This window comes from Mytilus edulis, chromosome 3 (assembly GCF_963676685.1).
Source record: "Mytilus edulis chromosome 3, xbMytEdul2.2, whole genome shotgun sequence".
Classification (NCBI taxonomy): Eukaryota; Metazoa; Mollusca; class Bivalvia; order Mytilida; family Mytilidae; genus Mytilus; species Mytilus edulis.
Genome location: NC_092346.1, coordinates 93,543,428 through 93,557,431, shown reverse-complemented (window position 1 = coordinate 93,557,431; position 14,004 = coordinate 93,543,428). Strand labels below are relative to the sequence as shown.

The 14,004-nt window shown below is 31.6% G+C and overlaps 1 protein-coding gene across 2 annotated transcripts in view; it reads left to right on the top strand.

The window, feature by feature from the left end:
* LOC139517798 (uncharacterized) overlaps positions 1 to 14,004 on the top strand; it is a 50,373-nt gene that overhangs the window by 33,671 nt on the left and 2,698 nt on the right. For both annotated transcript variants that reach the window (XM_071309241.1, XM_071309240.1), the window contains exons 11-17: positions 1,814 to 1,879; positions 2,099 to 2,167; positions 7,303 to 7,365; positions 8,724 to 8,741; positions 11,339 to 11,429; positions 12,474 to 12,524; positions 13,159 to 13,494. In XM_071309241.1, coding sequence (XP_071165342.1) covers positions 1,814 to 1,879; positions 2,099 to 2,167; positions 7,303 to 7,365; positions 8,724 to 8,741; positions 11,339 to 11,429; positions 12,474 to 12,524; positions 13,159 to 13,494 — 694 coding nt within the window. The remainder of the gene's footprint in view (positions 1 to 1,813; positions 1,880 to 2,098; positions 2,168 to 7,302; positions 7,366 to 8,723; positions 8,742 to 11,338; positions 11,430 to 12,473; positions 12,525 to 13,158; positions 13,495 to 14,004) is intronic.

Sequence of the window (14,004 nt, the reverse complement as noted above, 5' to 3'; positions counted from 1 at the left end):
ACGTATAAGTTAGGCGTGTTCGATTAGTAAAAGACTAAATGTCAACATTGAAAACGAAACCAGGGTAAACCATTTGATTGAATGAAAAAATGGTATGCCTATCTATTTCGTCGTTTTTTATACACTACAGGCGTCTACAATTAAAAGAGCTAGTAAAAAGCTAGATTTTTTTTTTAAAGTTAACAGGAATGAAATCACAAGTAATTACTGAAGTTAATGCTATCATTGATATTTAAAAACTGTATGGAAACTTCTTAGACACTATTTTTTTCTTAAACTTTTCAGTTATAAAATATTCTGCTGGAATTTCTCATTTACTTTCTTTCTAATGAAAATCAAAAATGAAAATATGACATGTTTGAATCTAAACATATACACATGTCAACAGCAATGACATTCAATTGATAAGTAAGCACAAACATATGTTTCGCACGAACTTTCTTAGGAAGAAAGATAAGAAGTTAGCAATATCCTTTAACTCTACTTTCCGCTATATAGATGACGTTCTTTCACTAAACAATTCAAAATTTGGTGACTATGTGGAACGCATCTATCCCATCGAATTGGAGATAAAGGATACTACAGATACAGTTAAGTCAGCTTCATATCTTGACTTACATCTAGAAATTGACAATGAGGGTCGGTTGAAGACAAAACTTTACGACAAAAGGGATGATTTCAGCTTTCCAATTGTGAACTTTCCATTTCTAAGTAGCAACATTCCAGCAGCACCTGCATACGGGGTATATATCTCTCAATTGATACGATATTCCCGTGCTTGCATTTCCTATCATGATTTTCTTGATAGAGGGTTACTGCTCACAAGGAAGCTATTAAATCAAGAGTTCCAAATGGTGAAGTTGAAATCATCCCTTCGTAAATTTTACGGACGCCATCACGAGTTGGTTGACCGTTATGGAATAACCATTTCACAAATGATATCGGATATGTTCCTCACGTCGTAACTACAATCCCTTTCCCTTTCATGAATTTGACCTACCGAATTAGACTATTTACCGGATTTGTAATCACATAAGCAACACGACGGGTGCCGCATGTGGAGCAGGATCTGCTTACCCTTCCGGAGCACCTGAGATCACCCCTAGTTTTTGGTGGGGTTCGTGTTGTTTATTCTTTAGTTTTCTATGTTGTGTCATGTGTACTATTGTTTTTCTGTTTGTCTTTTTCATTTGTAGCCATGGCGTTGTCAGTTTGTTTTAGATTTATGAGTTTGACTGTCCCTTTGGTATCTTTCGTCCCTCTTGTAATGGTAGTGACTGCTTCTAAATGTCAAGTTGTAACACAATATATACATTTGCACTTATTTCACATTTTCTCTCTATCTATTTTGCTGAATATCTAGATACAGAGAAACTGATAGAATCTAGAACAAAATCTAAACGAAATAACGTGATATAAATCGAAACAAAAGTACTCCCTTTATGGTTAGTCTACTTGAAATGGCATATTGTGTTTGTTGGCACTGTTGCTGAAACTAGTAAAATAAATGTTAATGTTATGTTCAGTGTTCCTGTTATTCCTTTGTTTTCTCGTATAGTTGATGTGTTTCCCTCGGTTTTGGTTTGTAAACTGGATTTGTTTTCTCTTAATCGATTTATGACTTTTGAACACCGGTATACTACTGTTGCATTTATTAATGATCAGGTAAGAAATGCAGGCTTCATAAAGCCTTTCGTTTATCAATTCATAGATATGAGTATATGTGTCATTTGTTTTGTCACACAAAGGTAAATTTACTGCTGTGGTTTTGAAATTACCATTGTTTTAAAAATTTAATTTACTGTTTTTGCAGACAGGAAATAGTTCAAGGAACGATAATACAAAGTGGCCACCGTTTGTTCACCGAACTCCTGACGACGTGAGTATATTTATGTAGCTTTTCATTTCATCTCACTATCAATTTGTATCATTTTGACATTTACCGTTTAAGAGTTATCCTTTGGATTTAAGAAAACAAATGGCTCATTTTACAAGTGAATTTTTAATTTGATACGAACTGCGCATTGCATTGCCTTTTATAATATTCCGATGTTCGATCAGCTTTTCACTGTTTAGCCATTTATAATTTCTATTGTAGATTGTACGTTCTCCTATTGTATTGGATGATAATGATGACGAAAATGAAGAAGGAAGCAATCCACATCAGGTAAAACCATATTTATGATTGTAAAGGTCCTATTTCCAAGTTACCGTCTTAATGTAGTTCTTTGTTGTGATAAATAAGAGTCTTTGTTTTATTTGAATAGTTCGATATTTGTATGTAGTCAATATTCCTTAAATTTAGATTTAAAAAGTCAATATTGCAATCATCAGGCCTAAGACGGATCTGTACAATGCAGTCTAAAAAACAATATGTTTTTTGCGCTTGTAAAATTCTCTATTCCTTATATAAAAAAATATGTCCTGTTTTGTTTTATATCACATGTAACATGGAGTTCTGATCATGATCTGCAATGTGTAGAAACGTATTACTATTGTAAAAACGCATTATTCTGTAATACTTTCTCCTGTCTCCATTAATAAAACTATTAAGATCATGCATTTATGCATTTAAGTACCATTCCACCTAAGATTCATGCAAAGGGTTATTCACTGGTAGTTGCAAAATTGGATCTTATGGGGTTCTATTGTTTCCTTTCAGGGAATAAGTGAAAAAAATGAAAAAAATATCACTGTTTTGCTATTTGGTTGCTATGGTAACCGTGCTGTCATAAAGTACCTAGTTATTTCGCCAAGAAAACCTGAAATATGGCATATTTTTATCTCTTTCACCCTAATTTCGAAGTAACTTGAAATATATAACAATATAATGTTGAAGTTGAAGACATGTTCTTAATATTTAGGTATATGAGGAGCGAGAAACAGTTCTTCAAATTATGTTTCCATGGCATCCAATTACCAAATTTTGCATCCAGAAGAAAAATTAAAAAAAAATGATTTTCAACATTAATTATCTCCCATGAACCGACTGATATTTAAAATATGTTTTGAAGCATTTGTTCATTAGACCCTTGTCTAAAACATATAAAAAATAAACATTTGTAGCCTCCTATTGATTTTTTGAAAAAAAAACATTTTTTACCCCCCCATTTCATGATTTTTTTGAATTTTCTAATTTTCTTGAATTCTGTTTTAGATAGCCTTTTCCATTGTTCCTTTTACATATATTGATCTATATTATGTTTTTATGTATATTTAATTATAGTATGCTTGTCAAAGTGCTATATTGTTAGGTGGGAGTGAATCTGATCTTGGTTCAGTATTCTACAGAGGGTCATTTGGACCCAAAATACTTAGTTTCAAGATTTGTGCCGATTTTTTTACTTCAAATGGACCCAAAACCGGATGTAGTTGTTTCTGATGCGTATTTCAATAATGATAACGATCTATAGTTATATGGCTGTGGGTTTGCACTACTTTTGCAAGTTTTATGCCTCTGAACTTCCTGTGTAAGATACAGATGTGAAGCCCATCCCTCCAGAAAATTTATGAAAACTGTATAATGCAAATGTTTCAAGGCTGATGGCTTGTTTTGGATCAATTATTGATCAATGACATAACAAACATGACAAATTAAAGGAAAAAAAAATTGGTTTCGGCTATACAAACAATGACAAATATTAGGGTAATTTTTCAACAAACTTTCAACACATTCTGTTCACATAATAAACATGGAAAACAAAGAAACTAGAAAACATTTTGGAAAAAAATATTGAAAATCAGGGCAAACGAATGCACCTTGTGCGAACAGGTACTAGGGCGAACGTGAATCAGGGCAAACGACTATTATTCCAGATCTTCCTATTTGGATATTTCAATTCAAATATTTAGGTTTATTTACTATTAATAAAATTAAAATAAATAATTTAACTTAACAGGTTACCTGTCATGACTTCATGTCTAGCATTTCACTGTTGCAATGAACATGGAACCCAAGGCCTAAATCAAAATATTGTTTCTTTTCCCAATCCCGACGTCGACCCTGCCAAGCCAGGTAGGGAATAATTTTATTTTTCCAAAAAGCTTAGTAATAATAACATCGTACAATCTGGCAAGCCAGGAAATTGGAAATGACTAAAAAATAAAAAATAATATTTGATTTAGTTTTGACAATAAACTTTTATGAGTAGCACTGTTTTTGCAGGGTCAGTCGGGATTGGTGAAACAAACAATATTTTATTTTAGGCCCAGTAAACACTCAAACAGTCATTGCCCCTCCCCCTTTCCAAAAAATTAAAAAAAACATCCTGTTTTAAGAATGTACTTTTATTCCACATAAAAAAAGAAAAAAAAGTAATCATGTTGTTAAACCTACCACTTTCAACTGGGAGAAGTATTTTGTATTCCTTCAGCCTCCTTTGGCTCTGAAAATGCCTCTGAATGTCTGTACTTTGGTCTTCATGCTCATATAAACTTCAAGTTTCCATTTGTAACTTTTAATTACCCTGATGAAACTCTTTACCAAGTTTGTAAGAGTGTGGTGTATAAACTCTGAGTAAAAATAAGTAGTAAACAACCATTCTCTGTGGGATAACACTATTAACAAGTCTGCTTTCTTCAGTTGTTATTTCATAATTTCTTCTGTGGTAATTTGTACGGAGCGATACTTTCGGTCCAGAAGCTAATTTGAAATGAAATTTTACATCTCTCTGACGCAAACTTAGCTTTGGTTGTGTCTTTAGAGTAACATTAGTAAAGAACACAACAAGAATTTCTTTGATGACAACTGCAGATTGTATGATAAACAACATCGCAAATTTGCCTCACATGTAGTGCAGCAGAACCGGAAGTGATAAATTATTTACAAGACACGATGCACTGAACAAAAATCATCAGTAAAAATAATGTATCCAACCAATTGAACGTAATAAACACTGAATCTTTACTAAATTATCAATTTCTTAACACTGTTGATTGCAGTTGTATAAAACAAAACTGCAGAATAATCTATGAAATTATTTTTTTTACTTGTTTTGAAGTTCAACAAGAGTTGTCTATCTTGAAATAGTAAGAAAAAGCGGTTAGTTTAAAATGAAAATAACTATTTATTGATAATATGCTACAAATATAAATTTTTGATATGATGTTAGGGAGATTCCATATTTTCTGAAATGCTAAATGGTTTACTACAACTCGACTGTTCACAGCAGATATATGTTATAGCATCCATCATATTTCCAATACTTATATAGTGACAAAAACATGCCCATCTGAATTGTTATTAAGGTATAAATGACATAAATAGTAGGCATTAACAATTATGGTTAAAAATGTGTTTTTTTTTTCAAATTATGTCACATAACCAAATATCAAGCATATTGGTTACATAGGGTAAATCACTTTTTCTTCATATTGCATGATTCTTAGGTGGAATGGTACTTTAAAGATAACTGTATGGAGTAAAGTAAGCATGCATACACTTAACACAATCTACTCTGTATAGAGTAGTTATTTAATGTAAATTTAAATGTCACTAGCAACGCGATATGCGGGATATGAATGTCAGTGTGCTCTGAATCATATATAAGATTTAAGATTAAATTCTTAGTATTTTGAAAAATTCATAATGATATCCAAAAAATGTAAGATTACAAAAATACCGAACTCCGAGGTAAAATCAAAACGGAAAGTACGTAATCACCAATGGTTACAACAAAGGCTCAAACAAACCAAACAAATGGATAACAACTGTCATATTTCTGACTTAGTTCAAGCATTTTCTGGAAGAAAATGGTAGACTTAATCTAGTTTTTAAACTAGCTAAAGCCCTCACTTAAAAGATAGTCGCATAAAATAACATTAGATTGAGAACGATGTGTGAACAAAACAAACAGACATAAAAGCACAATATCACAATGACGGGATAAATAAGAACAGAGCTTCACCATATGTAAAAAAAAAAAAAAAAAAAAAAAGGCATAAAAACAAAGTACATCAGCAAAAATGAAAGAAAAAAATATAAACATTTTCATAGAACAAAAACAATCATCAAGATAATAATTAACGTCTGTACCAGGAATACAGACTACAAGACCAGTAGTTTTGAAGAAGACTATCATAGTTACCAGGATCAATATTTTGAAAGAAAATACATATGGAAAAGAATGAAATATTTATTTCGATTTCCATTATTTACGAACATTTAAAAGAAATGTTCTATAAAAAAAAAACAATTTCAATATATTTGAAACGCTTCATATAATGTATTTTTGATATAGGGATAAAATGCGTACGAGGACTCCTTTTAAGTGTTGATAATGGGCAATGAATCTGAAAGTTTAACAGACGCATCACGATTTAGTTGACCGTTATGGAATATTTATAGCACAGATGACCCGATTGTCGTTTTCGATTTCGTCCTCTTTCTCGATCGTAACATTACGGATAACACGTCACAGTATTTTTTCTAGCATGTGCAACATAACTGGTGCGACATATGCAAACAAAACATTGTTAAGCCGTCTGGGGGCATGAATGTAACGCCCTTTGTTGTTGGTGTTCATCTTTCTCGTTATTTTATTCTATGTAGTCTTCGTGGATTTGTTCGTCTTTTCTGCGTTTTTCGGTTCTTATCTATTGCATTGTCAGGTTTGTTTTTCTATGACTCATGAATTTTTAATGCTCCCTTGGTATTCTCCTCCTTCTTTTGATAAGGACGTAATGGTTAATGAATGAATCTCTATATATAGCACGTACGAGTCTGCTTAAAGAGGCTCGAGGGTATAAAAATTTCAGAAAAAAATTAAACATTTGTTTTTCCTTACACATTTTTCATATGGTACAAATATCATTCAAAACAATCAATTCGTGTTGACCCAAGATGACTTTTACATTGTATACATCATTAAAAAAGTTCAAAATTATCTCCCTTTAGTGGAAAAATGCCATTTTTTGGCTTTAAGATTGAAATACCTTTTTTTAACTCATAGGTGACCTATGTATTTTAATATAATTTCCATATAAACTGTACTTAAACTAAATTATTGTAAAATTTGAGCGATTTCTGTAATAAAGTTCTTTTTTTTATTTCGATATTACCTTGATTTCTCCTTTTACTTCAACAGAAAACAAAAACACCTTAACAAAAATGTATGCTTCTTTCGAAGGCAGATTGTCAGATCAAATGAACGGTGACCCCACTTTTTAAAAAAAAAATTCTATAAAATAAATTTCATTTATAGAAAAATATAGACACATCCTATATAAATGATTTGACCCGCGAACCCCCTTAATGGGAATATATAATAGCTGCTAATTTTTGTTTGATACTTTATTATTTAGGATTTTGGAGACCGTGTGTATTTGCCTTCACCTCCGAAAATTGTATCCATTCAGAGCAGTTCTGTGAGTAATTTTTTTTTCATTTGTCTTGAACTTCATATTTTATATACTTTAGTGATTATTTATCAAAACAATATGTTTATATGTTTACATTCGCCCAAAATTACGATATATCGGTTATGAATATTTTTGTTTCATTGAAACAAAAGTATGACAAAATTAAAATTCTTCAGTAGAGTTATTCAACGAAATGTATAATTATATCTTCGAATAATATTTGAATAGATGTGGTTAATAGGCAAGTCGTCCATTAAGTCTTATAGTTTTCTCTGACCTTGTTTGTTAAGAATGGAGAAAACTGTAAAATATAAATACGCGGATAATATTATATCTTCAAATAATATTGTTCTGAAGTGTAGCTGTGCAGCAGCTGAAACTGTTCATTTAATACAATAGCAAATAAACAAATGCCCTCCAAGGAGTTGCAAATGTCCATGTTCTTAAGACTTTCAATCGTTCTCATTCCTTTAAGAAAATATCTGATCACTCTAGACCAAAGTAATTCAATGAAAAAAATATACGATCCCTGCAGGACACTTAAACGAAAATATAGTATTACATTTTGCCAGCTTAAGTTTGACCTTTTGTGAATCCTAGACAGGTGAAGGAAGTCTTTTTATGAGCGATATGATTGGATGTACAATAATTTGAAGTTTTTATCTATGAATATCTGCAGTGTGTATATTTACAATATGTGCTTTGAATATAAAAACAAACCTCCTCAACAGACCAAATGATACAGGAATTAACAACTATAATTCACCGTACGGCATTCAACAATGAGCAAATCCCATACCGCATATGCATCTATATAAGGCCTAAAACCACCATGTAAAACAATTCCAACGAGAAAACTAACGGGTTTTTTTATGTCAAAAGAACAAATATGTAACACTAAAACGAACAACAACCTCTGAAATAAAGGCTCCTGACATGGGACAGGCACGTACATAAAATAATGTGGTGTAGTTACGTATGTAAGCGGGATCCCAACCCTCCGCTAAACAAGGACAGATGTATAACAAAGGTTCATACTTTGTAGAGGACTTTAAAAAATGTGATAACATTATTGAATAAGCTCCGTTGAAATTTTGTCGTGATTCTATTTGACTTTTTGATATTGTACTGATGTCACACATAACTGATTGTTCAGCTTTCTATTACGGCAAGTAGTAATTTGAAACAATGTAAGTATTTTCTCATATACTACCGATTTCCTTATGGTAATATTCAAGTCTATGTTGATTCGGTCATTGATCGAAACGATCAATATCACCATAGGCAAAACGTATACATATAAACTTTAAATGAACAGATTAATGGGACGAACGCAATTATAGAATGATATATTTATTTTTCAGAATTTTAAAAGCAAAAAGGTATGTTATATTTTACGGGTATAAACCTATGTAGATGTAGATTTGAAATTTTATAGAACGCTATCGCGAACTATTTACTCTAAATGAAGATGACCATTTATATGATGTTCCGACGAATGTATGTTTTGTTGCACATTGTGAAGTTTTTTTTCATAATGCGTTTGCGAGAAGAAGTTAAAAACAATTATGATCGAAACATTATAAAACAAATACACCATTTAAAAGATTATGTCATTGCATCACTGTTTAAAGTAACTCATCATATTCGCCAAGATGAGTTTGTATCATATTATCTTTGTGTAATTTGCCATATAAATGTTTGTATTCAATAAACATCGTAGTAGATATGTCATCATTAGAAGAAGTTTATAAGTGAATTCATTTAACGTCGTATACATAAGTATAAAACGAACAAATTAATTAATGTATTAACAATTAGAACTATATCAGCTTCAAACTATAGGGGACCTGATTCATTTTACTCGGTGTCATTATACACTTGTAACTGCACTCTTCAATCCTCCTTATTTTTCTGAACCGCCTGGTTAGATATAGCTTTTTCCGTTTTTTCGGTTTTCAATGTATTGTATCAATCGATTGTTTTAAATGGATTGTTTTGAGAGCTTTTGATTCAGTAAGATATGTCCTGCATTCAAATGTTTCAGTCAGTCAATAATACAGATGCAACATTTAAGTCGAAACAAACTTACCACGCCATTGCAAAGTAAAACCAGAAAGGCATATAACAGTATGCAAACCTACACATAGAAATGTGAACTATATCTGAAACCGGTGCTGCAGATAAATCAGTTTCTTAATAAATGCAATATCATTCATCTAATCAAAACATTATATTACATGCATATTCTTTAACGTAGTATTTAGTTCATAAAGAGATAAAACCCGTTGTTCACATCTTCTTTCAAAATTTGTGCGTCCAGAGTGTTTTTTGATCTGGAGTATTGACATTTAAAGCGTCAAAGATTTGTTCATATTTAACGCATTTAATGATCTATTTGACAATAAGAGAACTCAAAAGAATAGGCAAAGCCTACAAATGTAAAAAAAAAAAAAAAAAAAAAAAAAAAGCCTTCAGCAATCAAATATATCAACTGTGGATTATAACTTAGTGTTTAAAGTAGAAAACAATCAAATACCTGCGAGGGGCGAAAGATATCAGTGGAATGGCCAAACTCATAAATCGAAAAAAAAATTGACAGCACAATGGCTTAAAATGAAGACAAGCACACAAATAATAGTACAAAAGAAACAACATAAAAAAAACAAAGACTGAGCAACACAAACCCCACAAAAGACTTGGTGTGATCGCAGGTGCCCCGGAAGGGTGAGCAGATCCTATTCCACATATGGCACCCGTCTTGCTGCTTATATCATTATTAACCCGGTAAATAGTATAAATCGGTAGGTCATATTCATGAAAAGGGAAGGGGATTGTAGTTACGACGTAAGGAACATATACGATATCATAACGTCAACCAACTAGTAATGGCGTCCGTAAAATTTCCGAAGGGATGATTTCAACTTCACCATTTGGATCTCTTGGTTTAATAACTTTCTTGCGAGCAACCTCCCATCAAGGAAATCATGATAGGAAATACAAGCGCGGTAATGTCGTATCGATAAGGAGATATGTACGCTGCTGGAATGTGGCTACATAGACATGGAAAGTTCGCAATTAGAAAGCTTAAATCCTTTTGTTTGCCGTAAAGTTTTGTTTTTAATAAACCCTTATTGTCAACTTCTAGATGTAAGTCCAGATATGAGGCAGACTCAACTGTATCTGTTGTATCCTTTATCTCTAGTTCAATGTGATAGATGCGTTCAACATTGTCACTAAACTTTATAATATTTTTTAAGAGAACATCATCTTTACTGTAGAAACTAAAGTTAAAGCATATTGCTAACTTCTTATGTTTCATCCTAAGAAGCTAATGTATGAAGTCAGCCTCATGATAATAAAGAAACAAGTCGGCAAGAAGAGGGGCACAATTGGTTCGCAATGGAATGCCGATAGTCTGTAGAAAAATCCGTCACATTTATTGCCTGGAGATTTGAAATCTTTTAAAACAATTTCTCTACTAAGTAATATTTTAAATGCCCAAAGACAATATTTATTCGAAAATAGGAAGTACCATGTATAACAAAGATTGTATTCGTTTGGGATAGTTTAATGAATTCATTTGGATTTTGATTAATGGCTTACATTTTCGTTCCACACATATCATGATTATCCACTTCAAGATCAAAAGAGATAGAACTAAAGGGTCGCATTTAATTATCGGTATACTTGCAAAGGAAATAAAAAAAACTGTTTACTTTTGTCTTCACAAAAAAATATAAGCAAATTTGGGGCGTATGGGAGCACAGTACGTTACTATTATAATTCAAAAACATTATCTTCAAATCATGAATACATGTTCGTTATATTATGTTCTCCACTTTAAAAGATAAACGTACTCATCAAAAACTTTATTTACACATTCATCGAATGCAGTATAGAAGAAAATACTTACATAATTTGTTTTGCATGAATGTTTTTGTTATAGTATTTTCGCAGCTCGTATTCTTTATTTCAGAAAAAATGCAATTGGAGGAAATGGATTATCATTATTTTTGTTTGTTCGTGCTTATCCGTTGTAGCAGCATTGATTGTCCAAAATGAATATGGTATGTAGTATAAAGTTTATACATTTAGAATTAGTCGTCTAATCGTCAATACAAAGCGAATGATCTGTTTGTAATTTTGTTTTAAAATGAATTAGACAAATTAGTATAAAGTGATAATTAGAAATCATTCAGTATCATAAGGTCATAGCTTATGTCCTACACTATCCTTTTTAAATAAAGTAGACATGTAATGACCGAATTCACAACAATCGACAGAAGTCAAGTTTTATAGTTTCTTTTCGTATTCAAGAGGTTTACTAATAAACACATCATTGATACTATATACAGAATTAAAATAGCAGTTTGGCAGACTAAACTAGACAGTGCAATGTTTTTCAAACCTGAGGTGTTAAGTAAAGGTCTTATCAACAGATATTCTATAATAGTGTTTATGTTAACACTCCCTCATACATGTATTGTGTAGCCGAACATCAGTCAAGATTACTTTTTTGTTATGCTAACAGAAATAAATCTGATTTTTTTCTTGTGTTACATAAATGACTTACAGACTTAAGATTTTGTCCGGATTGATCAATCTTCAACAGTGTGACCATCAATTCGTCTAAAATGTTTGATTGAATAGTACTCGTTCGCACTTTTTGAAAAACATGCAAATCTACAGCAGATTTTTAAAATGACTTAAAGATCGATTTTGTGCTTTCTTTTAGTTACACATGTTGGCTGAAACACTGAAGGTCATCATTTCCTAGGAAATTGTTTATCTTAGTGTAATCAGTTTAACAACAATTTTATTTTCACCCTCATTGGTCTTCTTGAGTATGCGCCTGATTTTATGACCACGTCATAAACTTAGAAATTGTATAATCGTCTTATATTTTCATGATATATTTCATTACAATCCTAGCATCACTTCAATCGTGACTGTTTTGTATGTGTATGCTCACTGCTTTTTTCATTGGTCTCCTTCCGCTTCAGCTTTAGTATTTGTGTCCTCAATATATTTTTTTTTCACTTCATATGTTATTGATCTATAAAGCAATTTCCCAAATGTTATCTCTTTTAAAATATTTGTTCACGTCACAGGTTCGAAAAAGGAGACAACAGATGATCCACCTACTCAATCTCTGGTTGTGGGTAAGTTTTGTTTATCATTTTTTTATTCATTTTTTCAGAAAACTAACGTTATGCTCCTTTAAAATAGTTTGATGGTTTTCTGATTTTTGTATATATAGGGAAATAATATTGAGATAAACAATTGTTGAATCTCATACATTATCAAAACAAAAAGTATACGAAAAATGGAACATGGATATAATTTTTTTTTTAAATAATGAAATTAAAAGCATTTCAGGTAATGCATTAATTAATTGCTAATTTATTCCAGGAGCACAAATTTCATGTCATGCTCACAATTTAAACATTTTTATGAAACATCCTACAGAAATGTGTCTTGTTTTCTTTAACAGATTAAAAATTGAATATGGTCAATATATTTATGATCTAGTTTTCCTTATGTTTTGACTCGTCTCATGATATAAAATGACAAAGATGTGGCATGCTGGTCAATAATACAAATATACATGGGTCAACGGACCAATATCAGAACAATTATAAATCACCGTCAAACATTTAATTCAACAATGAACAAGCCCTATACCGTACCATAAGTTGTCAAAGGTCATATATAGTTCAAAGTATGACAAACAGCTTGATGTATATATCACGCAAAAAATAAAGTGAATATTGAATAAAGTATTGTCTTTTTTAGATAAATGTGAAAATGATATATCTACTGCAACGGTTGGAGAACAAATATGTATTCCTTATACACAGAAATTTACCAGAAGACCGTCAGGTATACAGGTGGAACAGGTGTCATCACCATACTTTAGTGCACTTCCAAGTTTTTTCATCAATGTGTCATCCGATACCTTTTCCCAAAAAACGGGAGATTGGATAGTTAACTTCAACATTTCAAGACTTGACCAACAATTGCGTATCATGAAGGAAAATGCAACATGTCACAGTACTGGGATTTACAAAATTACTATAAAATATGATGATGGAAACGATACATCCTTCAAATTTAAAATCAGTTTCAAAGGTGTGCATTAAATCAGTAATTAACATATATGGCGGGTTATTACGTTGGAGTAAAATTTCCCGATTTCGGGGCAACAAGGTATCTAAAAAAAATTGGGTTTTTTTATTTGGTGGATTGTTATTTATAAATTTCCTGTTTACAAAACTTTGATTTTTTCGAAAAACTAAGGGTTTTCTTATCCCAGGCATAGATTACCTTAGCCGTGTTTCGCACAACTTTTAAGAATTTCGGATCCTCATTGCTCTTCAACTTTGTACTTGTTTGGCTATATACATATTTTGATATGAGTGTCACTGATGAGTCTTATGTATACGAAGCTCGCGTATGGCGTACTAAATTATAATCCTGGTACCTTTGATAACTATTGACAAACAATTGTCTAATGTTATGGTCGATTAAATTGTTTTTCTGGAATGACCTCATATTTTTTTATTAGATTATGCTACAGTGAATCATTAGATTCCGCTCATTAGATATAAGTTACAGGTATTCAAACGTGTAAATTTTATG